Genomic DNA, 27,702 nt, shown 5'->3' with positions numbered 1-27,702 from the left:
ACCTATCACGAGTACCTCCGTTTTCTCTGGATTCAGCTTGAGTCGGTTTTCCCTCATCCAGCCCATTACTGACTCCAGACAGGCCACGAGAGGAGAGACGCCATCCTCAGTCACTGCATCAGTCGGAGACATAGAGAAAATAATCTGGGTGTCATCAGCGTACTGATAACCCCGCGCCCCATGTCTCCGGATGATCTCTCCCAGCGGTTTCATGTAAATGTTAAATAGCATGGGAGACAAAATGGCTACTTGAGGAACCCCAGTTTTAAGGGCCCTCTCGTCGGAGCACACGTCTCCCAGCTGCACCATCTGGGACCTCCCGGAGAGGTAGGACCGGAACCACTGGAGCGCATTGCCCCCGATTCCCACCTCTGCCAGGCGCCCCAGAAGGATACCATGGTCTATGGTATCGAAAGCCGCTGAGATGTCCAAGAGCACCAACAGGGACACGCTTCCCCTGTTGATGCCCAGACGGAGATCATCGACCAAGGCGACCATGGCCGACTCAACCCCATAACCCGCCCGAAAGCCAGTTTGAAATGGGTCCAGATAATCCGTTTCATCCAAGACCCCCTGAAGCTGGATTGCAACCGCCCTCTCGATCACCTTCCCCAAAAATGGCAGCAGTGAAACTGGCCGATAATTATTATACACCAGGGGGTCGAGGGAGGGCTTTTTTAATAAAGGTTTTACTAGGGCCAATTTAAGAACAGATGGAAATTGCCCTTCCCTCAGAGATGTATTAATTATCCGGCGTAACAATGAAGTTACAGCTGGTCCCCCCTGGGCTGCTAGCCACGAGGGACAGGGATCGAGAGAGCAGGTTGTCTTCCGAACACTTCCGAGGATCTTGTCCACATCCTCGGTACTTACCAACTCAAACCGATCCAGCTTAACTAAGTCCACGGAGGCCCTGGACGCCTCTACGCTAGGTTCTGCCTGAATGTCGGCGTTAAGACCTTCGCTTATCCGAGAAGTTTTATCCACGAAGAAGTCATTAAATAAGTCACAGCAGGCCTTAGAAGGTTCAAGGATCTGGTTCAGGGTAGGAGGGAGCTGAGTAAGCTCCCTAACTACCCTGAACAACTCTGCTGGACGCGACTCCGCGGACGCGATACGAGCACCATAGAACGAATTCTTTGCTGCTCGTATCGCCTCTCCGTAGTCCTCTAACAGTTGGGCTAGGAGAGTCTTGTCGTCTAAGCGAAGGTGTTTCCGCCAACGGTACTCTAGCCGTCGCAGTTCCCGCTTCCTCGCCCGGAGATCTTCCGTATACCAGGGCTTACGTTTGGAAGCGGGTCTGAGAGGGCGCTTGGGAGCGATGCTGTGTATAGCCCTCGAGAGACCGGTATTCCAGATACCAGTCAGGGCGTCAACAGAATCGCCGTCACTTCCAACCATGTGTCCCTCTAGGGCTGCCTGGAACCGGTCAGGTTCCATTAGATTTCCATGTCTAGGTTACAGTGGGGGACCAGGTTTTGTTCATCCTCCAGTCTGTTAAATGCAGCCTGTTTTCTTCATCCCATCACTCAAAGAAAACTGTGTTCCACCACTCAACCTTGCTATACCGTCTGGGTTGAAGCAATAGTTACCATTTGAAAGATACTGCATTATTATCTACCACTCTGTTTTGGTTAAAGGGTAGGTTTTCCTTTCAGTGGATTGTATGCTGTTGTGGGTTTCTAGTAATGGAAAACACTTGCAAAGTGAAGCACCCAGTTCTTGGCACACAACCCCAATACTGTATCTTCTACATCCCTGCCCTGCCCTGAAAGCCTCGATAAAGCAAAACTCTATATGGTCTGTGGAGCAGAGGAGTACAGTAGGCTGGGATGTTCAGTGAAAAATGGGTACTCCACTTACACAAACAGATGCACATTTGTTTTCACAAAATCTGGGCAACCATAGTCTTCCAAATGTTTTTGGACTGCAACTCCCATCATCCTTCACTATTAACTGTGTTTGGCTATGGCTTCTGGAATTAATCACTGATCTCAGTTATCACTTTTCATTTAGGTACATTGATAATGACACTGGAAAAGTCATGTATGATATTATTAGTAAAGAATCTTATGGGACCCAGTTTGAAGCAATCCAGCATTGTTTTAGGATCATAGGGTTTACTGATGAGGTAAGTAATGACCTCTTAATAGCCAGAAAGATATTATTTGTCTTGGTTTAAAACACGCAAACACAGCAATTTTCATTTTTGTGGGGCCAATTTAGTTCAGGGTGGACTTGTGTTTGTGAAGTCTTTGACATTGTGCATGCAAGTAAATGTCAGTCCCAAAAAAGAGGTGCCAGGCTGAAGTCCAATTCCATTCAGTCATATCTGTATTTGCATCTCAATCATTTTTCCCCTGTTGTTCTCTTCTTGGCTGAAAAAGGAGTTTGTTGTATCAAGGAGAAAATAAAATTAAGTTGGATAGTCAAGTGTCATTGCTTCTATGAGGGCAAAAGGTTGACTGGTGATGATTCAATGATTCTGGGGCTACATATATAATATATATAATTATATAATTCAGATTTATTCTATTGTTTTGTGAATTTTTATGTATTTCATTTTGTTCTTATTGTAACCCACCTTGACTCCTTTGGTGAAAGGCAGGAAACAAACAAACAAATAATACAAGGCTATAGAGGGAAGGGCTACCAGTCTATTTCTGGGCAGAATTCATAGGGATGGTTGTGTCCTTTAAAGCCTTATGTGGCTGGTGTCCCTCTATGAACCTGTAGAAATAATGCAATTTACCACCACTTAAAGTGCTGTAGCTTCATCCTATGGAATCCTGGGATTTATAATTTTACAAGATCTTTAGCGTTCTTGTCTGTTCTCTTTCTTCTGGCAGGCATGGATCTTTTTATTTAGCCAGGCCTTTGGCCTTTGACTTACTGTGGCAGAAGGTTTTTTGTTTTACCTTGGACAAATCACACACTTTTAGCCTTGGGGGAAGGCAATGGCAAACCTCTTCTGAACAAGTCTTGCCAAGAAAGCCTTGTGATAGGGTTGCCATAAGTCAGAAGCAACCTGAAAGCACAAAAACCACAACAATTATGTTTTTATCTTCTTACAATGCTTCATGTGGTTTTGAAACTTTTAATTTACTGTTTTAAACAGAATTATGTAATGGTTAAAAACTTTTGTATCAAATAGGTTTTCGATATATTTTGTTTTAGTTTGTTGTAAGCTGCCTTGGGTCCTGTGCCACAAGAAAGGTGGGATATAAATTAAATCAATACAGTCAATATAAATATAAATAAATACAGGCAGGCAGACATAGACTGGGCCAGAATCAAATAGTTAACTGTAAGGCCAGCAAGCCACAACTTTTCTTATAGATAAGCCCAAAACAAAGGGAGAGAGTGTAAGTCTTTTCAAGAATTCTTTAGTTCACATGGAGGAATTTACTGACTTGCGTTCAGGGAAAAGCCAAAATACTGATAAAGTAATTGATTTGAATAATCTTCCTCAGATACCAAAGATTGAGGTCTTGAGATAATGATAAACTCTGCTAGATTTCACTTGCAACCCAGTATGGTCAGGTGGCTAGAAGATTAGTTTGGAACTTGAGTGATTCAGGTTCTAGGTCACACTGAAAACTTCATGAAATTCACTCAATGGCATTGGTTCAGCCACACTCTCTCTCAGCCTGATCTACCTCACAGGGGTTTTGTGTGTGTAAAGTGGTGAGGAGGAGAGTCTTGAGCTAAAAAGATATAAATGTAGGTTGCTTATAACTCGTAAAAAGATTAATCGTCAGGTTCCATCTTGACTCCTCCTCTGAATTACCGGGAACCTGTTTCTGGTCTATAAAACTGCAGCAGGGAATTCCTGTGATCTGCCTTTACCTCTGCCACTGCTCAGGAATTTTTATTAAAAAATGTCAGTTTTAATTTAGCCCTGTAAGCTGGACAACTGTAGAAGTTACAGTCCAGAAAGTTACTTTTCCTAGTTCTTGTCTGAGCTAGTAGTGAAAAGGACTTAATAAAAATGAAAATGAAAGTAAAGAACAACAAAAAGGAACTAAATCTCTCAGGAAAGTAGGACCTTACTCTGTTGTGTAGCCACCTCTCCAACTCTTATAGTGCCCCCGAAAAAGAAGATAGTGACTGCAGACTGAGGTCATTTCAGAAGTTGGATGCATCCAATAGGAGCTGTTCAGCCTGATGCGCATGATGTCTCTGGCCCAGGTGTTATGTAGGAGACAGGACTGGAGACAGAGCAGTTATATCTTATTTTATGTGATGGGGGAAGTGGCAAGCCTGCTGACACTTACATTTATGACCTTAAACATTATTCTTTTTGTTGTTTGTAGGAAGTACATTCAGTATATCGAATTTTGGCTGGGATCCTAAACACAGGAAACATTGAATTTGCTGCCATTTCATCACAACACCAAACTGACAAAAGTGAAGTGCCCAATGCAGAGGCCTTAGATAATGGTAAATACATGCTAAAAAAAGTATTTGTGAATTATGTTGAAAGTATTTGTAGGATATGCAAAGAAAATTCAGTTTCATACAAGATGATTGCCATTGCCAACAGCTTTTGTCTCAAGACATGCCTGTGTCATCTTTCAGCTGCTGCACTGCTGAGTATTGGCTCAGAAGAACTTCAGGAAGCTCTTACCTCACATTGCGTAGTAACACGAGGCGAGACTATTATCCGGACAAACACTGTGGATAAAGCGGCTGATGTCCGTGATGCCATGTCAAAGGCACTTTATGGCCGATTGTTCAGCTGGATTGTAAATCGAATTAATACCCTGCTGCAGCCTGATAAAAATATATGGCAAGTTAACACATCAATAAACAGCATGTGTGCTGGTGGCATCTTCTGTGTCTATATTTCTTTTTTTGTTTTACAGGAGGAATTTACTGTTTGTTTTAGATAATGACTCTAAATGGCCTTCATGCTGTGATTGTGCATTTTTGTTTCCAGGACATTAACTTCAGTGTTTTCAAAGAATTGACTAGAATTTAACCAAGTAGGTCAACGGGATCAGTGTGGGGTTAAAATCCTATCAAGCCACCAAAAGATAAATTAGAATGTGAATTCATCACATTGTGTTTCTTCTCTTCTATTTTTTGCATTACCATCTTTGGAAGGCAGTAGATCTTGGGATTATATTGTGTTCACTTTCTCCTCATATGTGGCTTTGGCTGGTTGAACAACACAAGGCTCTCCTTGGTTTAAGGGGCTGATATTCATTTAGAACACAAAACTAGCTTCCCAGATCCACTAGCCCTCCACTAGCCAGGGGGGTATGTACTCATCCTGCCTGCCCCAGTAGACATGTGGAGGTGATTCAGAGGCAGCCTTGGATCCACATGGTCCATGACCCCTTCATTCTTCTGAAGAGGCTTCAGATTTGGGCCCCTCACCTATTCCAGCCTGAAGTTGGAGTACAAATTTCCCTCTCAGTGCATCTAATGAGAAAGATTTAGAAAACAAATCTGCTGGAGAAGAAAGAAGGTGTGACCACTTGCTGTAGCCAGAAGGAGCTAATATGGCTTGAGAAGTGGAGGACACAGATGGATGTTCATCTCTTCACCCTGCTTAGGATTTCACTGTTGGCTATTTAGCAGCCATAGGTAAAAATGTTTTGAAAATACTGGAAAAGAGAAGTCAAAGGTAATAATATCTGCTGGAAGTTTGCTTTCTCACATGTAGAAACTCGACCAATTATTCCAATATGTATGCAGAGTTGTAGTTATGTAATGGATTGCAAAATATGTTCTGCACATCTGCTCCAAAGTCTTATCTTTTTTGTATATTTTTAGATCTGACACTCAGCCCTAGAACAAATATTCATTTTATTTAGCATCTCATTTTTCAGTTGTTTTTAAAGGAACTAAATAAAATAATGATATATGATAATTATCATTAAGCATAAAATATTGTCATTAAGCATAAAATATTTATGATTCCAGGGCTGGAATCCAGATTTTAGGGCTGAGCTGACAGGTTACAAGACTGAGCCTTGGAGAGCCCTGGCTCAGATTAAAACCTGTTTGTTTTTGGTTTTTTTAACATTTATTCTGGATGACATTATTGCATTGTTCTAACAAGATGGATCATGTGTGTCTTTTGCTTGTTTTTCTTTCTGCCACTCAGCAATGTTGAAAGTGGAATGAATGTTGGGATACTGGATATTTTTGGATTTGAGAACTTCACAAGGAACTCATTTGAACAGCTGTGCATAAACATTGCAAATGAACAAATCCAGTTTTATTTCAATCAGCACATCTTTGCTCTTGAACAGGTAAACTCTCTTTTATTGGGATAGGTTGGCTCTGTAGTGGTGTCTTTCTGAACTGGGGATTGTGAAACAGGAGACAATTTTATAGTTTGGATGGCATGAAGGTTTGTTGACAATTTGTGCATTCATTTCTATGTAAATCTATCAGTTTTTGCCACAGGTTAGAAAATAAAATGTTTTCCCTGCATGTAATTTCATTAATTCATTAATTCATTCAGGGGCAGGGGGAACCTTATCTATGGACTCATCCAGATTGACCAGAAGCCTAGAGATTTGGCAAGAGTTGTTCCCTTGCTGACCTTTTCTGTGTTGTTTTTTTTAAAAAGTCAATTTTATTTTATTTTTTTTAAATGTCCAAACGTCATACCTGTTTCTAGTCTTTTGTGGGTGAATTCCTAGAATCAGCCATGACATTTTAAACTCAAAGTAGGGAGGTGGAGTTTTCAGGCTCCTGTAAGATTCTGACAGGGGTTAATTTTTACACCCTCTTCCACTGTCACAGTTCTTCTTTGGATATCTGGGTGGTTGCTTTGAAATATGAGAAGCATGGGGCAGTGCCTGAAAAGTTGGGGTTTCCTTCAGTTAAACTTTTGAGAATATGTGCTTTGCACTCCTTTGTATCACTCTGTTGTTACCTTTGCAGCTGTACCATAATGAGTCAGTTTAGACATCTGAGATGGAATAACATCAAGATAATATTTAAATCTTGCTGGCTTTTCTAATACTTTAGATGGAATACCAGAATGAAGGAATTGATGCTCCTATGGTTGACTATGAGGACAACAGGCCACTCCTTGATATGTTCCTTCAAAAACCAATGGGATTACTTTCTCTGCTTGATGAGGAAAGTCGATTTCCACAAGCCACAGATTTTACTTTAGTTGGTATGTCCTGTCCAGAAGCTCCAAACTGTGACTGCCTATATGCTCAGAACAAGAAAGCAAGAGAACCATGCATCTCTTTTCACGGTTTTAACTCAAGTTGTTGTTACTGTATGCCTTCAAGTTGTTTCCAACCTATGGTGACTCTAAGGCAAACCTATCATGGAGTTTTCTTGGCAGGATTTGTTCTGCCATTGCCTTCCTCTGAAGCTGAGAGCATGTGACTTGCTTAAGGTCACTCAGTGCTTCATGGATGAGCTGGGAATTGAAGACTGTATACTAAATCTCTGAGGGCTAGCCCTTGTGTTGTCTTTGTAAGTTTTGTTAACTGCAGTTTCCATACCCTTCAGTGTTTTGAGTTATTAGTAATGGATAGGGTCTGTTATCTACTATGAACACTGTGAGTGCTTGCTTGCTTTGCTGTGGTATAGGTACTTCTGATATTATTAGCTTGGATCCTGAGTGCTGTTCCATGAATAAAACAAAACAAGGTGATGAAATATGTCTTTTCCACTTCTCCCTTTCCTGTCTCTTCCTTCCAAAATTCCCATTATCCAGAGAGACAGGGCCTTGGGAAAGTATCTCCCAGCAGCCTGATTACAACATTTAGAAGAATATTAGAAAATTAGCATTTTCCATAGGTATTTTGTGTATGTATGTGTGTGTGTACGTACACACACACACTGTGCAAGCAACCTTGTTACCATTCCACAACTGAAGCAGTGTGTCACTTGTGGGGGACTTCTGTGGTTCAAGATTAGTTGTGCAACTTAATAATGGAATTGTGAGAGCAACAGAGAAAGTTGGGTCTGCTGTTTACTCTCTTGGCTTAGGCTGGCTCCCTACTGACTAAATACAAACTGTTTGTTGTTACTCATTTTGTGCCAGCTGGTCAAATACTGAGAATTTGCATAGCCCACCTTAGACATCTGCTAATATTTGAACCGTAGGATCAGCATTCTGCTTAGACAGATTTCCTGTTCCAGTGGTGATAACATGAAAACAGAATGTTGTGCTATTTCAGGTATTGGCCAAGCTGAAATCTTTTGTCTGTCTCTATATAAGCCAGTCTCAACTGTTAGTTTATGCCTATTTGCATATTTAAAATGGAATAAATACAGGAACATACTTGTAGAAAAGACAATGAGATTACAAAAGTTGGCAAAATTATTGTGCAGAGTTCATCTAAACACCCAGGAACCATAACTGGAATATAGATGGCCACAAAATTGAACAAGTCTCCTGCTTCAAATATCTTTCATGCTATAGGAAAGCACATGGGGAATATGCTGCTGGAAACACATAGAGGGGCTCAACAGCCATTCTCAAATTTCTTATGACAAGAGGAGGCCACTATATACCAGCAGCACTCAAACTTTTTGAAGCCAAATTGATGGCACAACTGCTTTATGGATCCCAACTGGGACCTCTCTCCAACTCTGCACCATGAGAACATGTGCAATCCAAATTTCTAAGATCAGTATTCTAAGCTCCAAAATATGTGTCTAATGCAGCACTGAGACCAGAATCGGGCTTTATGAAAATGGAGGCCAAAGTGTGGGGGACCATACTCACCTACTGGCTCAGACTATGCTTCTTTCCCACCAGCCTCACTCCACTTACCTTGACTGATGAATTCCAGCCTACATGGAAACAGACGGTGACGACTAAAATCTCTTCACTTGGCTCCTCTCCAGATCTTTTGCTCAGCATGGGATATTAAAAGGCTAAAGCAACCATCAAACAATGAGTGACAGATATATAGCGATAGCTAGACCTAGCTAGCTCCCCAACTTTTATTCTTAATGACACCATCAGATACTTGGCATCACCTACGCATACTTAACAAAACTTGAAGTTCCAAAACTCTGAAGAGCCTTTACTTTGGCATGAGACCATGCACTTCCCTCAGCTGTCCTTGAAGGCCAATACAAGAAGATCCTCTTGTCAGACAGATTACGCCCCTGTGACTCTGGATAAATAGAGACAACAGAGCACGTATTACTCCAGTGCTCATACTACAGAGACATCCACCTCAGCCTTATTTCACCTTTATTGTATAAACATCAAGGACACACCAATCAATTTTACACTTCTTTGTTGCTTTTGGACACCAACCCTGATATAACATATAATGTTGCCAGATTCTGTGCAGCTGCTGTAAAATCCGTCAGGCAATGACCTCCACAGTAGGCTAATACTAATCTTGCCCTGCCACACTGGATTTGAAAAGGATATTTAAAATATTTAAATATTTTAAATACTGTTTTTAACTGGTGTTTTTACCTTCTTTTATTCTGTATCCCCTTTTTACCTGTGCTGGTCTATGACCATAATAAAGATGAACATCTAAGCATATGCAGCTGCTATAGCATAGCGATTAAGAAATTGAACTGTGAACCAAGAAATTTCTAGTTTCATACTCTAGTTTTATATGGTCTGCAATTACAAGCACTTTAATGCTTCACAACTATAGCACTATAACAGGATGGCTGCATCTCGTGAAATCCTGTTGTTGTTTTGGTTGTTTTTGCTTTGGCTGTTGCACCAGGGGAGCTCTCTAGCTCAGAGTTCTAAGTTCAGCAAACTCTAGAATTCCATAAGATGTTGCCATGACAGTTAAAGTGGAGTCATAGTCCTATAACTGTTCAGTGTGAAAGGGCCCCCTGTTTCTCCTCCAACATATACAAAATTTTGTTAGGCACTCTGGGAAGATAACAATGCTGGTCTACCTTACAAAAGTTTGTAGTCTGGTGTATATTGCTATACTAAATATTAAAATGATCGTAATACAAATTGTACAAAACCAAATAAGACTTAATTATTTCTGAATGGAAATGATGTGAGGAATGCAAAAGTTAAAAGCTGAAAAATTCTGTGAAATCTCACAAGTTTTACAATATGGATTCTGGCTAATTACCAAAAACTAACTGGTTGATTTGTTACATTTGAAGCCAGAAAAACAAGTGGTAACACTGCTCTTCTTTACTGTCCTCTGTAGGCATCAGTCACTGCTGAACTATGATGGAGGGTTAAAATCCTTCTTCTTTCCTAGGCCATATGAATTCAAGTGTGGTGTAGTGGTTTGAGTTTCAGACTAGGACTCAGGGAGGCCAGGGTTTGCATCCACTTGGCCATGGAAACCCACTGGATGAACTTGGGCACATCAGGCTCTCTCAGCCTCAGAGGCAGGCAATGGCAACCTCCCATCTGAACAGTTCTTCCCAAGAAAAGCCTCTGATAGGGTTGCCATAAGTTGGAGTCAACTTGAAGGCACATATAGTAGACCCTTCGTATCTGCTGGGGTTTGATTCTAGGACCCCCTGTAGATACCAAAATCCATGGATATTCAAGCCCCATTAAATACAATTGCATAGTGAAATAGTGTCCCTTATACAAAATGGGGAAATCAAGATTTGCTTTTTGGATATTTAAAAAATATTTTCAAACTTTGTATGGTTGACTCCATGGATCAAGAGTCCATGGATATGGAGAGACAACTGTAATAACAACAAGGCTTATGGGAGGTCTGTTTGTACATTCCACTTGTGCATCACTCTAAAGCAAACAAGACCAAGACCAAAAACAACATGCCATCCCAGAAAAAGACAGAGGAGGATGATAGATTTTCATTAGCCTTGCATATGCTATTTTATAAGCACACTAAGTGCAGGCAGACTGAGGTTTTCTGGGTTCTTTTATTTATTTACTTACTTACTTACTTACTTACTTACTTACTAGAGTGCCAAGATGCATCCCCTCTCTCTGTGCATCTGGCAACTTTCTTCCATCCCTATAAACTAATTTAGAAATGGGCAGGGAAAGCATTTTTGTTCTTTCTTCTGTGAAAATCAGAAATCTTTGGTGATCAACTGCAATCACCCAGAGCTATACCACTGAACCTACTTTATATGCACCCCCCAATAAATTTCACCATAGCGGGGAATCCTGTGACTGTACTATGTCCTTGCTCAGTCCATTGTCGAGAGGCTGGGTGTTGAGGGGCAGCTTCGATGTTCCTGCTCACCTCTTATGATGAGTATCTTTGAACTGGAAAGCTCTTCATTCTTTTAATTAATTAATTTATTGAAAGTATTTATACCTTGCTCTTCAGCCACAAAGGCTCCCAGAGCAGTTTACAAATTGTTAATTTGACAGTTCCCCACCCTTAGGCTTCAGACTAAATAAGACATAAAGAAAAGTGGATGGCAGTATGGGAGAGGATTAAACCCAGCAGATACTGCTTCTTCTCTCTTTCAAAGGCCAGGGCAGTGGCAGCTGGGATGGAGGGAGGGCCTTTCTTCTGCTTCAGGCCTAGGCATAATGAAGCTGTGGCTACGTCTTCTCTCCCTCTGGGGCCAGGGCAGTGCCAGTTAGGCATGATGAAACTGCGGCTGCTTCTACATCTCTCTCTCTCTCTCTCCAAAGCAGGGTAGTGGCAATTGGGATGGATGGAGGACCTTTCATCTATTTCTGGGCCTAGACAAGATGAAGCTCTGGTTCTTGACTTTTAGTCTTTCAGTTCTTTGGGATGTTATTTCCCAGCACTTTTGGCCATTGGCCATACTAACTGAAGCTTTGGGGTGTTGAAATTGAAGCCTGGAGGATGAAATCACTGAGATCAAGGGTGTCCTCTGGCAGCCTTTAAAAGAGAGGACTTCCCTCTATGATGTAGGGCATGTGGCTGCCTTAGCAGTAGAGTTATAAGTAGTTTTGGACATGTATCCTTAATGTTATTTGAAAGTATGGCAAAATAAGATAAATAGTTTGAAATCCCTGCTGGCAATCTTCCTTTGGTGTCTCATAAATAGCTGAGAAGTGAATGGTAAGAGGCTGACAGAAATGCAAGGTAAAAGTGACTTACCTATTATTCTGTTGGGTGAATTCCCTTTTAAGTAAATGGGAAGAAAGAACAAAAGAGTCATGAGACTTATCAAAGAACTAATGTAAGAGGCCATCCCACGGTAGGGAAAGCAGCACTATCAGTTCTGATTATGTAGTCAGGAAGCACCTATAATGGGTAGGAGGGGGATGTGCAGTTCAGGGAATGAGCCATTAATTATGTTTTCTCTTTTGGAATGATTAGATAAATTTGAAGATAATTTACGATGCAAATACTTCTGGAGACCCAAACGAGTGGAGCTGTGTTTTGGCATTCAGCACTATGCTGGAAAGGTAAAGGCTATACAACTTGCATTAAATCCAAATGTAGGAAGTAATCCAGCTCTTATGTGTCTGTTAAATTGCTTTCAGATATTCTTTCTCTATTCAGTGTTTCAAATGTGTTTGCATTTCAAAACTTAGATCCTATCTTTTAAAATGCACAGTACAACATTTCAAATTTTGAATTGTCTCATCAAAATTTGATGCAGTATGTCGTACTGTGCATTTTAAAAACATTTCAAATATTTTAATCCTTGCAGATTGATGAGGTGACATGAGTTGAAAGGCAAATTACAGATATTTCTCTTGCATGATATTTAAATCAGTTTACCTCAATCCGGTTTAACCCTTAATTCATGCAGTGTCCTGATATTATCACAAGGTTTTTGGCTCCAATTTTGCCACCCTAATACATCCCATGTCCATCCTCACTTCCAGAGCCACTCCTCGTGGCTCTTTTTGGATCTGAGAGTTTTCCAGCTTGAAAAAATGGCTGCCGGAGCCCTCCTGGAAGTGGGGATGGGCCCGGGATGTATTCGGGCAGCAAAATTGGAGCCAAAAACCCTGTAATAATATCAGGATGCTGCCCAAATTAAGGGTTAAACCAGATTGAGGTAAATTGATTTAAATATCCTTGTGATAAGCTCCCCTGTTTCATAGTCACAGCTAGCCCAGAAGGGCCTAAGACTTGAACATAAAGGTATAGCTGCCCTTCGTAATAGCCACTCTTATTCTTATTCATCATGTAGGTTCTGTATGATGCTTATGGCTTTCTTGAGAAGAACAGAGACACCCTTCCTGCTGACATAGTGGTGGTCCTGAGGACCTCAGAGAATAAACTTCTGCAGCAGCTTTTCTCAAGCCCTTTAACCAAAACAGGTACTCCACAACTGTGAAGGATGATTTATACTGACCCATCACTATGGCTTAGCTAAGCTTGCTTGTTAAGTTCAGAAAATTTACCTGGAATTTACCTGGAATTTAAAAACTTTTTCAGAGAAACTACCTTTTACCTTTTATTGTATTTTACTGAATGTCCTTACGCATAAAAACACATATTTTACAATGATAAAAAACAAACAAAAATGATATTACCCATTTTATATCCTGCCCCCACATTCTATATGGAGAACAAATTATGAGGAAGAACATTTACTGATTCTCTGTTCATTATGCCCTCCCCACAGCCTATTAGGCCCGTGTTTCTGTCAATATTTCAACCATGGGTATAGAACCTAACACTGAAAATACACTTAAAGCAGACTTTATGAGTAAATGGCTAGAACTTTGGGTGTCTTTAAACATGTGTAGGTTCCTCAACAGAAATGGTTGGGCATTACTGTTCTGCTTTCAGTTCAAGGTTGTGGGAGGATGAGGAAGGTAGCAGTACTCTTGGTTGCATAGTGTTGCTATTCCATGCCAGGGCTTGTTTAACATAATTAATGTGTAACGCTACATGTGGAGATTCACTCTGCAATCTCATTGTAGAATCTCGACCACTATATTCCACTTATAGAAGAGAAATACAGAAAGAAAATGGTAGTCATAGTTTTTTACCCTGGAACTGAGGGGAAAACATGGAATGGTTATAGTATTGAGAAGACTGTAGTACAAATGGGGATTTGTTGTGTGCTTCAAGTCCTTTTTTACTTATGGTGGCCCTAAGACAAACCTATCATGGGGTTTTCTTGGCAAGATTTTTCAGAGGAGGCTTGCCATTGCCTTCCCTTGAGGCTGAGAGCAAGTGACCGACCCAGTGGTTTCATGGCCGAGGGAGGAATCAAACTGTGGCCTCCAGAATCATACTCCAACATTTAAGCACTATGCCACACTGGCTTTTAATGCAAAGATTCAGTTGTTAAATAGCTGCTAGGGAAGGAAAGACTATTGAAAAATATTTTTAAATGGTTGAAAAATGTGGTTTTTGTGTGTCAAGGAATCCTGATCAGAAGAATCCTGGACTGAAAAAAATGTTTGCGGTTTGAAATTTATTATGTGAAAAATTTTCCCATGATGCAGGAAACAACCTTTTCCATGCAGAAATTAATATTTCTATGTGGCAATGTTGTTTTCTTTGCAAAAATTATGTTTCATCACTAGAAAATAACAGTTTCTGTGCAAAACAACCACATGGTGTTTTTTTCACAGAATAAGTTCTTGCTTGCAAATAGGCTTCAAAAACTGTGTGGTTTTCAAATATCTTCTTGTGGTGGGAAGAAAATTGCTAAAATTGCTTGTTTTCTTTGAGAAGAAACTTAGTGATGAATCACATCCCTAATACCTTCATACAAACAAATGTGGCTGTAGGATAAACTCATTTTGGTGAACAAAGCATTACTGCAGGCTTAGTTCATGATTCACTTACTTACGTGAGTAGACAGCAGCTTCCAGCAATAGCCTTGCCTGTCCTGAACAGGCTGAACGAGACACAATAGAGTAACATATTTTGCCAGGAATTGTGCCAGCTTTCTAACCCACTGGTTTGTTCAGCTGCTATGTACGACTGTTTGGACATTTTCATGTTAAAACCAGTAGTTTGAAAAACATTTAGAAACAGCATCACAATTAGATTTCATATAAAGCCAAGTAAAATGGATGCCTCGAAAGTAGGCCTCCCTTCATGACTCCTGAGCCACTCTGGAGAAAAGTTCCATTAATTTAGAGCTGATGTAGCCCTGGGGATGAGAAACTGAGCTATGACTCAGGAAGGCCCAGTTTACATCTCAGCTCTGCTATATAGTGGCAGCTGGTGGCTCCTGTCAGCAGGAGGACAAGTACACTTTGGTTCTTAATCTGAATTTTAAAGAAACTATTCAAGGGTGCTGAAACCTACCCTTCAAAATAGGTTCAGTTGTTTGATAGCTCCCCTGAAAGTTCAGTTTAAAATCCAAAGTGGATTCCTTGCTTCACTGAAATGGGAAGCACCAGCTGCCATTGCTACCATGAACTTACATGGCAAACTCCATTCTGTTAGCCTTGGGATCTGCAATATGGGAGTTAATAATAATCACTTACCTTACAAGGTTGTAAGTATTACAATAACAACCCAATGCTGGATAATGCATGTGAAGCACTTTGAAATCTTGAAAGAAACAGCAGCTATAATGACTGGGTTCTCCCCCCCTCCTTTGATGTTATTAAATGAAGCACCATGTCTGGAAAACAGCTTATTTCTAGTCACATATTATTTAACTTCAAATGGTGACAGTTTGTGGAGCTTCTCTTCTGTTGATCAATCTCAGTACTATGCTGAGCACTATGCTGTCCTAAGATATCCTGGCCCAGCCAGAACTAGCATCCTGCATTTAGTCCAGAAACAATTAGGCATACAGTGAAGCACACAAATGATTGATGTCAGATGTTTCTGAATATGAGCATCTAACAAAAACTGTGCTCCCACATTCTGGACCATCTGATGTTTTCTGGCTGTTTTCAAGAAGAAAAACATGGCAGTCATTTCCTAGCAGCAAATCTAGGCTTGTTAGATGTTGATTTCTCTGATGGCATGTCTGTATATTCATGATTCTATTCTTCTCCATTTGTAATGGAGATACTTTACTAGGCACAACACATCTCATTGGTCTGCTCTTAGGGATATTTTGGGGAAAGGGCAACTAAATGAATAGGTTGTTGGAGAAAGAAAATAGCCTCCTGTAGTTTATTGACCTTTGGATTCTTCATGTATGAATGTCCCTGTGAAGAAATTGGAAAAATCTTGTTAAATCCATTTTGTGAAGAAAAATTAACCTGCTAAGACAAGTGTTCATTGATATGAGTGCTGGCACATGGGTTGGGAATTTTCTATTGATTTCTCAACATTTGCCATGGAAACGTGCTTTCCTCCTTTGCGTCCCTGAACCGTTCCTGGGGGGAGGAATTCTCTGAACGCAAAATTTATGTTCAGAGGAAATCTGCTCCCTGTGAGGTGATTCAGGGATGCTAGAAGGAGCCATATTTCCATGGCGATTCAGGAAGCGCTCCTGGCATTCAGACACAGGCTCTTTCCCCACCTTTCAGGGTCGTTTGGAGGACGTTTCAGCAGTGCTGAGCCAGGTGTGAAAATCTTCTAAGCAGAATGAAAAAGTATAGCATGGGCTACAGACTAAATGTGCAAGATCACATTTTAAGGATGTTCCCCTGTGCTAAAATTTCCTGTGAACAGCAAACAAGCATAACAGCAAACAAGCATGGTAAAAGAAAGGGCTAGAGTCATTTTTGTGTGTGTGCGAGGTTTCTTTTCAAGTCTAAAAAATGTCCATCAAGGGAGTTATAAAAATTATGACTTCTCACCTCACTTTTATTCTAAAGTACAGTAGTATACTCCATTCTGCTACCTTGGTATTCTCCTACCTCAGTCTGCTCCAAGCCAGTGGTAAAGAAATCAGGCAAGACTGGTGAACAGATAGGTCAGTTCTTTAATAAATAATAATAATAATAATAATAATAATAATAATAATAATAAAAACTTTTATTTGTATCCCGCTTTTCTGCTGCAGGACAATCAAAGCGGCTTACATAGTGAAGGAGGTTGGTTATGATAACCCTTTAGTTTCCTTCAAGTCTGTTCACTACAGTAGTGGTGGGAAGCACATAGTCATCCAGATATTTTGAACTTTTAATTTTCAGAAATCACCAGACAGGATGGGCAGTGGAAAAGTGTTACTGTAGTTGTAGTCCAAAACATCTGGAGCAGAAGATCTTGGGCAAGTTGGCTCACAGAGGAAGGGAATGGCAACCCCCCCCCCACCAAATCTTGCCAATAAAACCCCATGATAAGTTCACTTTAGAGTCTTCATAAGTTGGAAACCACTTGAAGGACTTTTTCACATGGGAGGGATATATCACCATCCTGAAAGAAGGACAAAGTGAGGCCAATGAGAAAATGCACGAAATTATGTACTAACTCATCACACGTGATGCAGAACACAGCATCCATCCAAAAGAGCGGTGCCAATGCAAATGAATTCATCAGATCAGTATGTACCCATCAGCTTCTTCCTTGCGAATTAGCGTGTTTGCATGTGCACAGGGAGGATAGAATTGCATCTAGATTTTAATGTTCTGGACGAAGGACACTTCCCCACCCTCCCGCCCCCCGAGTGGCAAGTAGAAAGAAATAAGGAGCAGGCAGCAGGCATGCTTCGGCTCCACATTTTTACTCCCCCCCCCCCCCTTTTCCTAATGCCTCTAATGACTGCGAATTCAGAATGGAAAAGGATTTACAAATTCAATAGTTTTCTGAATGCAGCTATTTTTGGGATGACTCGTGATTGCATTTGGATAGCCTTTCAGTTGCCTCCAACATGGTTTGATATTTTCTTTTGAAATAATGTGAAACTCCATGGATGAGCCCCAGATTGGCATTCGGATAGTCTTCCAGTTTTCATCATGTGAAAAACTCCTTCACACAACAACAATAATCCTATCCTTCATCTTCTGGATTTCTGATTCTGCTGTTCTCTCCATTTCCAAGCATTTCAGATGTACGTATATGCAGAGGACATGCAAGAATAATCATTTGCCAGTTCGTTTCTCTATCAAGAACTGTATGATATCAGATGCATCCATGGAGCTGTTCCAGACATGGAAGCAAATTGGAAGCTCTTTTTGTGGGTATGCCAAAAAACCCTGTGGAGCTTTGGACCAGGCAGTGTGATTCTATAAAACACACCACATAAAAGATAACCTGTACATATGTTCACAGCAGGATGCAAAAGGAGGCTGTCAGTAGCCACAGCCTGAAAGAAAAATAGTTTGTTTGTGAGAAAAAATCCTATCAAAAGCATGATAGCTCTTAGAAGTGATGTGACTGCTTCTGGTTAAAGAACTGAAACTCAAGGAAGCCCTATTGCATACTGAAAAAAAGTTTGTGACTATGCGAGATTGCATCTTCTGTGTTTGATGTTGAATCCCAGGATTATGGTTCAGAAAAACACCATAAGTGACAAGCTGATGACAATGGCAAATTAGGTATTTCCTATGCCTATTTTGATTATGCTTCCCATAATCTTTTCTCTGTGCATCTTTGGGGAGTCCGACAATACCTCTTATTTCTTGGACATTCCCAGATATTCATTTGTCATGGATTGTTGTTGTTTTTGTTGTATGCCTTCAAGTTGTTTCTGATTTATAGTGACCCTAAGGCAAACCAATCACGGGGTTTTCTTAGCAAGATTTGTTCAGAGAGGGATTTGCTTTTGCCTTCCTCTGAGCTTGAGAGAGTGTGATTTGTAAAAGGTCATTCATTTGGTTTCCATGGCTGAGCAGGGATTCAAACTCTGGTCTCCAGAGTCCTATTCCAGTGCTCAAACCACTACACCACCCTGGCTTTCATTAGTCATGGGTACAATATTTAAATTGTGGTCTCTTCCAACTCTATGATTCTATGATTCTGAATAGAGGCTACACACAATCCAGAGAGTATGAGTCCCAAAAGTATGGGATATTCACCCCACAAAATACAGGTCAAATTTGGGTTTCCACCTATTGCTGAACCATAAATGAACTTTATGCCACTCTGTGGAGATCCAGAGGTACACAATCAAGACAGGTGCACTTGGTCAGTGGAACAAATACATGCAATTTCACTTCCCTGCTGTGCATACAAAAAAGGTAGAGTGAAGCAGATGCCTTAGACAGCAGTTGCTCTGGGCTGTGAAGTAGCTGTGAGATGTTGAGAAGACAGAGCAATGTCCATGGTGGCGCATCCTGCACCTTCTAAGTTGCCTGCTACCCTCAAGTAAAATGCAGGAATTGCAATCATAATCTTCAGCTGCTGGTTTAGTTTGTGTATTTATGTGGAATGGCAGGATTGCTACCTTGACTTTCATATCAAACCATCAAAATAGCTTGGAAGAGTTCTAGAGATGATAGGGGAGAACATTGACCAAACAAAGTCCTAGATTTCTCAAGAAAAACTTATGTGTCATGGATGAAAGCTTCGAGGTGGAATTGTCGGTGTGAATAGGACAGATTTTGGATGGTTCTTATAATGACACTGCTAGAATAATACATTTACATTTTATTCATGGCTTAAAGATATTTTTTTAAGTGACCAAATGTTTTATAATGCATTAATATGAAGAGCTTCCTGTGGTGTGGAGCCTATAAAGGACTGTCAGTCACTAAATGCAAAGCACTAGTGTTGCAGAAAAATTGTAGAGAAAAATGGAATAAAAATGAACAAGAGAGTCCCACCAGTTCCAGTTACATTATGACATGTACATTAAAACTCTGAGAAAACAATGGAGGTGTTGGAGCTATGCATTATTTGTAATTGCAGTAATCATTCAAGTCTTGTTTCTTTGTTTAGATTCAGTTTTTCCCCAACTGGGCATCGCCTGGAAGATGTTGGGCTTGTCACTATCTCTTTTTACAATAAATCTTCTTCCTTGCATATAGATTGTTGATTTTTCTGCTTTGTACAACCTGGGGTTGATTGCCTTGCTAGCGAACTCTTGCTTGCCATCTTGTTGTATTTTTTCAAATGCTGAAAAGCATGCTCACTTCAACAAAGCACATAGATTCCCATTCTGAGAATATTTAGGATATTTTGCAATTGGTCAACTACTAGGCCTAATTACCCTAAAGGCACCAGATCCCATCTGATCTTGAAAGCTAAGTAGAGCCAGTTCTGGTTAGCACTTGGATGGGAGACTGCCAAGGAATACCAGGTACTGTGGGCTATATTTCAGAGGAAGGAACTGGCAAAATGACCTCTGAGCATTTCTTGCCTAAGAAAATGTTGTGAAATTCATGGCATTCCCATAAGTCTACAGGTGACTTAGAGGCACGCACACACACATAATTGGTCACAAATAATTAACTAAAATACAGAATGGGGATGCTATAAGGCAGGGGTAGGCAACCTGCGGCCCGTGGGCCAGATGTGGCCCGGAGAGGCCTTGGGACCGGCCCCAGCCCAGTCCTGCCGCCGATTGCCGCTGGGGCCTTTGGGGGGCAATTGTCTATAGAAGCCTCAGAAACATGCATTTATATTAATATTTTTTTAAAAATCAGCAAATTTTTTCACGTGTCCTCCATTTTTTTTAAAAAAAGTGTCTTCCATTTGAAAATTTTGTCCTACATTTGTCCTGGTTTATTTATATATTTAATTTTTTAAAAAATTATTTAATTATTTATTTTTTGGCTTCGGCCCCCCAGTTGTCTGAGGGACAGCAACCCGGCTCCCGGCTCAAAAAGATTGCCTACCCCTGCTATAAGGGAAAAAGGAAAGTCTGCAGGGGAAATTTTGGGGATAATTTTTACAGTTGGCCCTCCACATCCATGGCATTCTTTATTCACGGATACAACCATCCACGGCTTGAAAATATTTTTAAAAGTACACATTCCAAAAAGCAAACTTGGATTTTGCCATTTTATATAAGGGATACCATTTTACTATGCCATTAAATATCACGGGACATAAATATCCACAGATTTTGCTATGGAATCAAATCCCAGTGGATACCAAAGGTCCAGAGCACTTGACATTTCTTCATAGTGCCTGGTAGTGCATCTCTGTGGTAGTGCTGTCTGAATTAGAGACAGAGCTTGGAAATGTGCTTTTTTTCTTTTGGTCTACAGTTTCAGAATCAATTTCAAGGTGTACCATCCTTGTTAGGTCCAAGTAGAACTGGGAAAGACTCTGAAATGCTGGAGAGTTGTTACCTGTCAGTGTGGACAGCACTGGGCTGAAAATTACTTTGTATAAAGTAATTTTTAGTGTCCTCATGTTCCCCTTCTGCACCAGAGGTATGGTGGACATGCACTAGAAAGACAGCCTTTTTGAAATGGTGTCTGAGGGGTGAAGCAGACGGCTGCAATTGGCAAGCAATTGGCCTGGGACTGTAGTTACTGCTTCCAAAGCAGGCCACTGCTGCAATCCCAAATGGGCTGCCAGCAGAAATGGATTAAATCTGCTTCTTTTTGAGGTGGCCTTCCCCCCCATTGGCCCAGCCTCAGAGCAGCTTCCAGCTGCTTTGGGGGCATGTGTCATGTGAACGCCACACCCCCAAAGCACCAAAGCAGCTGGAAGCAGCTTTATTTAGCCTGTCTATTTCAGGCCTGTGTTCTCAAATAGCCTTCAGTGTCTCTACTGAAGCTCTTTGGTACATATACAGTAAATATGATTTTACCATATATACTTGACTATAAGTCGACCTCATGTAAAAGTCGAGGTCAGGTTTCGGGGCAAAAATTATGGCTTTTGATCTGACCCATGGATAAGTTGAGGGTAAAATTTGTGGGCATGTAACAAAGGATCTAAAAGATGAAGCAAAGGTAAACAATGCCAAAGAACCTACAAAATTCCCACAGGCATAACTGTTTGTGCTCAGCCTAAAGGCTGGCTGTATAAGATAATAGAGAGAGGTCAGTGCTCCCAGGACAGATTCAGAAAGTAGTACGATCTCATATTAAGTTTTGTTCTTTTTTGCTCTTGCTCTTTACCAGGGGATGGCTCATGTTTAAATAAGAGCTAAAGAACAGTACTTACATTGGTTCGTGGATTAGTCAACTCAGTTTTTTTGGAGTCAATTTTTAACTAAAATTTCTTCTTATACATGAGTATATACAGTATTTCAGCATCTTTTCTGGAATATTATTTTCTTGAAGATGCTGCTGCCGCTGCCACCACCACCACCACCACCACCACCACCACCACCACCACACATTTAGCTATGGAACCTTGTTTCAGGTTTTGGCTTCATTGGTTGTTACTTCATTGTTACTGATGGCTGCATTAGACATCTAGAATTGGAATGGGTCTTATTATCTAGCCTAACCCCAGCTCAGCACAGGATTTGCAATACAAGAAGCAACCCCCTCAATTATATATATGTAACAGAGAAAAATGGGATAGATATAGTATAAAATTAATTAAATTCATAATAAATCTGGTATGTGGTACAGTTAACTGTACCAGTTGTTCTTGGAGTTCATGCAGAGTACCAGCTTTGAAACCAAACAGTGGGCTTTATAAATGAAAATTGCAATACAAAAGCATACACAGTATTGTGTGTATGTGTATTGTGTACCTTCAAGTCATTTCTGACTTATGGGAACCCTAAGACAACCTTATCATGGGGTTTTCTTGGCAAGATTTGTTCAGAGCAGATTTGCCATTGCATTCCCCTGAGGCTGAGAGGAGGTGACTTGCCCGAGATCACCCAAGGGCTTTCATGGCTGAGTTAAGAATTGAGCCCAAGTCTAGAGTCCAACACTCTAACCACTATGCCACGTTGGCTTTCTTACCCCCTTGGAATAATATTGTTCTATTCCTGATTGTTGAGCTAATACATATATAGGGTCTCTCACCGTAATTTTATCCTTTGCAAGCAAGTTCCACTAGGTGGTGGTATCACAGAGCAAAGAATGATTTTTAAAAGGGACAACTACAAGATGGTTTCTACAAAATTTGTTTTTAAAATATTGCCCTGGGTATTTTTTAAAAAGTATTTTTCGACACTACTATCTCAGCAGAAAATATCTACTTGTTCCTATATGATTTACTGAACAAATTTATCTATGCCTACTCAGATGTCAGGCTAATTGAGTTCATTGGCTTATTCCTGGAAAAGTGCAAATCGGGTTGCAAAATGGGAAGAACTGAAGCAGCAATAAACAGTATTTTTTCAAAAAAGAACAAAACTTAATATGAGGTCGTACTACTTTCTGAACCTGTTGTTTATTTGTATTGCTAGATCCTACAGGTAGTGTGGAAGGAGGTGGTTCTTCAGATTAAATGAAGGGATATGTCTTCTATTTTTGACCTTTTCACAAATGTGTAGTAACAGCCTCCTAAAAAAAGGCATAATCTGTATAAAACATTAATATTTCTTACTGTATCTGAAAAAGAATGTCTGTTCTAAGGTATTCTATTCTGTTGCTGTACTTATACAGCACCTTCCTCCTGAAAGCTGGCCACAAATCAATTTACAAAATAAAAAGAATAGCTGATAAAGAATTTGCCTTTCACCTTTTGTTGTTTTATTTTTTTTAATTATTTTATTGTATCCCAGCATGGGACCAAAGATGGCTCATAATACATTCAAATCAAGATAGAGCAAAAAGGCACACAATAAAAAAGGTAAAACACGGTTAAAAAGTTATCCTATAAAAACACAATTAATTTTTAAAGTATCAGATCCTTCCAAAACATAACAATAAGAATAAAAATACTGTACTTTCCCCTCACAAAAGATCCTTCTGTAAATAATCATCAAATCGTTGTTTAAACAAAAAGCTCATTACCTGCAGGCGAAAGGAGAGCAGAAAGGGGGCCAGCTTAGCTTCGTGTGGAAGGAAATTCCACCTTATTGTGCTCTTGTTGTTCTTAATTTTTTTCTATCCCCCCTCACTCTTGACTTATTATTATTATTATTATTATTATTATTATTATTATTATTAACCTTTATTTGGTCCCAAAAACACCTCAAGAGAAGAAGACCATTGCTCAGTGATCAAGCACATTCATTGCCTGTAGAAGGTGCCAGATCCAGTTAGGGATGCCATATCCTGGTGGCCCCCGGGACAAATCCACTTTTGAGGGGCCCCTCCCGGTCCCGGTCCGGTTTGGCCCCCAGCCCCCGGTTTGGGGCCTGCGCGGCACCAACCCACCTTCCCCCGCCTCCCCGCGTGGCCGCGCCACCCACTTCCTCCTCCTCCTCTGTTCCAGGCCACAGAGGAAGCAAAGGAGGAGGCGGTGTGCCTCCTGCGCACGGCCGCGTGGCCTGGAACAGAGGAGGAGGAGGTGGGTGGTGCGGCCGTGTGGGGAGGTGGGGGAAGGTGGCAGGGAGGCAGGGAGGGGACGCGGGCGCGCGCAGGAGGCACACCTCCTCCTCCTCCTCTGTTCCAGGCCACGCAGCCACGTGGAGGAGGTGAAGGAGGAGGCAGTGCACCTCCTGCACGCGCCCACGCCCCCCTCCCCGCCTCCCTGCACGGCCGCACCACCCACCTCCTCCTCCTCCTCCTCCTCCTCCTCTGTTCCAGGCCACGCGGCCGCATGGAGGAGGCAAAGGAGGAAGCAGTGTGCCTCCTGCATGCACCAACGCCCCGCTCCCCGCCTTGCACGCGCCCGCGCCCCCTACCACCTCCTCCTCCTCCTCCTCCTCCTCCTCCTCCTCCTCCGTTCTTTCCAGGCCACCCAGCAAATGCAGGGGGAGAAGGAGGAGGAGGAAAAGGAGGAGGGGGGAGGAAGAGGAGGAGGAGTAAGAAGAAGGAGAAGGAGAAGAAGAGGAGGAGGAGGAGGTGGTGAGTGAGTGGCCAGAGGCCTCAAGGTGGCTTTTTTTGGGGGGGTCTTTTAATGCTAACAAGTCTTCCTTATTTTGACAATGATAGTGTGAGGATAATGATATGAGTCACCTTCAGAGACATGCAGGCACTGTTTCTGAAGCCGAGAGAGTGTCACCTTCCAAAGTGCATTTTCTGTGTGTTTTTGGTTCTTTAATGGTGATACTGATATCAGCAAGCCTCTGAGGCACGGCCAATGTAAGTTGCTCTCATTTTTACAAACTCATGCGCAGTGAAAAAAGTCCCTTGACCAAGTACACACTTCTGAGAAGTACAGTTGAATCTGAGGGCAAATCCACTTCTTGTTAAACCACCTTGACATATTCAGTATGCACAGCATGTTCAGTGTGAAACCCAAAGAGTTTGGTTATACAATAAGCCTCTGAAATACGCAAGAGGCCATGTTAAGTAAAGCCATGTTCAATGCCCAAATGCGCTGTTTGGAATGGGGGGAGGGGTTTGGCCAGAATGGGAAGTACATTTCTGCCATCTGTCTAGGAATAATGCCCAAATGTCCTCCATTTTGATCATGCCTAAGAAGGACAGGTTGCTTACCTGTAACTGTATTTCTTCGAGTGATCATCTGCGAATACATACAAATGGGTTTCACTGCGCCTGCGCAGTGCTGTTCGGAAACTTCTAGAATCACTGGGCAAAGTTTACTTTGCAACATATAGAAACTTTTTGGCGGTAACCCCGCCCACCCGTTATAAGGCCCCTGCCTTCCCACTCTTTCCCCAGTTCCGCAATTTTTTCCGCCCAGCAGGCGATGGAAGAGCCAATAAGAGCAGGACACTGAGGGGATGGACGGGTGGGATTTGTATGTATTCGCAGATGACCACTCGAAGAAATACAGTTACAGGTAAGCAACCTGTCCTTCTTCTTCGTGGTCTCTGCGAATCATACAAATGGGTTTAGACTGACAAGCTTAGGTATGCGGCGGAGGGAGTGTCCTGAGACCAAAGCTATGGTAAACCAAAGGTACATTTATTCCAACAATAAACACCTTGAACCATAAAAGGAGTCAGTCTTTTGTTCTTGCACAAACCAAACGTAGCAACAACATTGGCAAGGCACAGAGTTCGCCCGCACGGCGGGCAGAAGTGATGGCCACAAGAAAGGCGGTTTTCCAAGTCAGTAGTCTCAAGTCCGCTGTGGCCATCGGTTCAAAGGGTTTGGATTGGAGTGCGGACAGTACCGCCTCCAAGCTCCAAGCCGGCGCCGGTACCGACACAGGAGGATGCAAGTTGGCACATCTCTTAAGGAACCCTTTCACCAAAGGATCCCTAAAAAAGGAAGCCCTCCCCCCGAACTGGTACTTAGCACAAATGGCAGACAAATAGCACTTGATGGATGCGAGGCACAGCCCCTCATCCAAGAGCGCCATCAAAAATTCCAGCACCACCGGAGTGGACACTTGAGCAGGAGACAAGCCCTTTCCATCAAGGAAGAGGTTAAACCGTTTCCATTTCAGGGCATAGGACCGCTGAGTAGAAGGTTTTCTTGCAGCCAGGATCACCGTCCTCACTGACTCCGGCAGGGCGGTTAGGGCTGTATCTTCCAGGCCACCAGCGGCAGGTTCACGATGTCCGGGTGCAAGATCTGGCCGTCCTGGGTCGACAGCAGGTCGGGACGGATGTCGAGGCGGAGGAAGCATCTCCTGGAGAGGTGGAGAAGGGATGCGAACCACGGCTGTCTGGGCCACCACGGGGTGATCAGGATCGCATGCGAACGGTCCGCTGTCATCTTGGACACCACCCTGGTGATGAGAGGGAAGGGAGGAAAGGCGTACAGCAGCTCTCCCGTCCAGAGGAAGGCGAACGCGTCTCCGAGGGATCCGTCCATTAGCCTTCTGGAGCAGAACTGGGGACAGTGGCTGTTCCACTCGGTCGCGAAGAGGTTGATCCGGGGGGTTCCCCACCGCTCGAACAGGTCGCTGACCGTTTCCGGATGGAGCCTCCACTCGTGGCACACCGAAGAGGATCTGCTTAGACGATCTGCCAGTTCGTTGTCCTCTCCTGGGAGGTGAATCGCCTGGAGGAGCACGCGTCTCTGGATGCACCAGTCCCAGATGCGAAGAGTGATTTCGAGCAGAGTCTTGGACTTGGTGCCTCCCTGCTTGTTGATGTAATACATCACGGTAGTATTGTCCGTCCTGAGGAGGACCACCTTGCCTGTGACCGTGAGCTCGAATGCCCTCAGAGCCTTTTCGACTGCGAGCATCTCCAAAGCATTGATGTGGAGATGTTTGTCCTGGGCCGCCCACTTGTCCTTGACAACCAGGTCGAGTAGGTGGGCGCCCCAGCCTTCCAGAGAGGCGTCGGTCGTCAGAGTCAATTGAGGTTGAGGCTGATGGAAGGGCATCCCGATACAGACGTTGCGATCGTCCAACCACCATCTTAGGGAGGTGGCCACCGGCCTCGGTACCGTGAGCCACTTTGACGGAGAGTCCTCCATAGGGGAGAAGACTGAGAGGAACCAGGACTGCAGGGGGCGCAGGCGAAGTCGTGCCCATGGAGTCACGAAGGTCGTTGACGCCATGTGTCCCAGAGCAACTTGGACGTCCCTGGCCCTCACCCTTCTGTGGGAAATGCAAGGCTTCAGTGATGCTACTAACGCCTGGAAGCGGTCCACGGGAAGGAAGGCGGAGCATCTTTCGGAGTCGAGGATGGCTCCGATGAACTTGGCCTGCCTGGCCGGAGTGAAGTGGGACTTCTCTTTGTTGACGACCAGACCGAGAGAGTCCAACAGACGCAAGGCGAATGAGATTGCCTCTCGGAGATCCTGTTGCGAGTCGGCGACAAACAGCCAGTCGTCCAGATAAGGGAAGACCCTGTAGCCTTTCTGGTGGAGGTATGCTACCACCGGAGCCATGCACTTTGTAAAGACCCGTGGAGCCGTGGCAAGGCCGAAGGGAAGCACGTTGTAGTGGTATGCGGTGGAGCCGACGGCGAAGGCGAGGAATCTCCTGTGGGACTCCCGAATTCCGATGTGGAAGTAGGCGTCCTTCAAGTCGACCGTTGCAAACCACAGGCCCTGGTATAGGAGAGGCAAAATAGAAGCCAAGGTTACCATCCGGAACCGGCGATATTCAAGGAAGACGT

At 42.5% G+C, this 27,702-nt stretch overlaps 1 protein-coding gene and 1 pseudogene across 7 annotated transcripts in view; both read left to right on the top strand.

Annotated features, from left to right (window-relative positions):
• Nucleotides 1–27,702, top strand: part of MYO3B (myosin IIIB) — a 395,071-nt gene that overhangs the window by 189,243 nt on the left and 178,126 nt on the right. For all 7 annotated transcript variants that reach the window (XM_089519779.1, XM_089519780.1, XM_089519778.1 and 4 more), the window contains 7 exons: nt 2,017–2,131; nt 4,317–4,443; nt 4,582–4,792; nt 6,119–6,266; nt 6,994–7,147; nt 12,231–12,319; nt 13,057–13,186. In XM_089519779.1, the coding sequence (XP_089375905.1) occupies nt 2,017–2,131; nt 4,317–4,443; nt 4,582–4,792; nt 6,119–6,266; nt 6,994–7,147; nt 12,231–12,319; nt 13,057–13,186 (974 nt within the window). The remainder of the gene's footprint in view (nt 1–2,016; nt 2,132–4,316; nt 4,444–4,581; nt 4,793–6,118; nt 6,267–6,993; nt 7,148–12,230; nt 12,320–13,056; nt 13,187–27,702) is intronic.
• LOC149313775 (uncharacterized) lies at nt 7,536–9,325 on the top strand (annotated as a pseudogene).

Source organism: Sceloporus occidentalis, unplaced genomic scaffold (genome assembly GCF_023333645.1).
Source record: "Sceloporus occidentalis isolate IW3139 unplaced genomic scaffold, rSceOcc1.0.p SCAF_4, whole genome shotgun sequence".
Lineage (NCBI taxonomy): Eukaryota > Metazoa > Chordata > Lepidosauria > Squamata > Phrynosomatidae > Sceloporus > Sceloporus occidentalis.
Note: the sequence above shows the minus strand (reverse complement) of the source record. Positions and strands in the feature narration are given on the sequence as shown.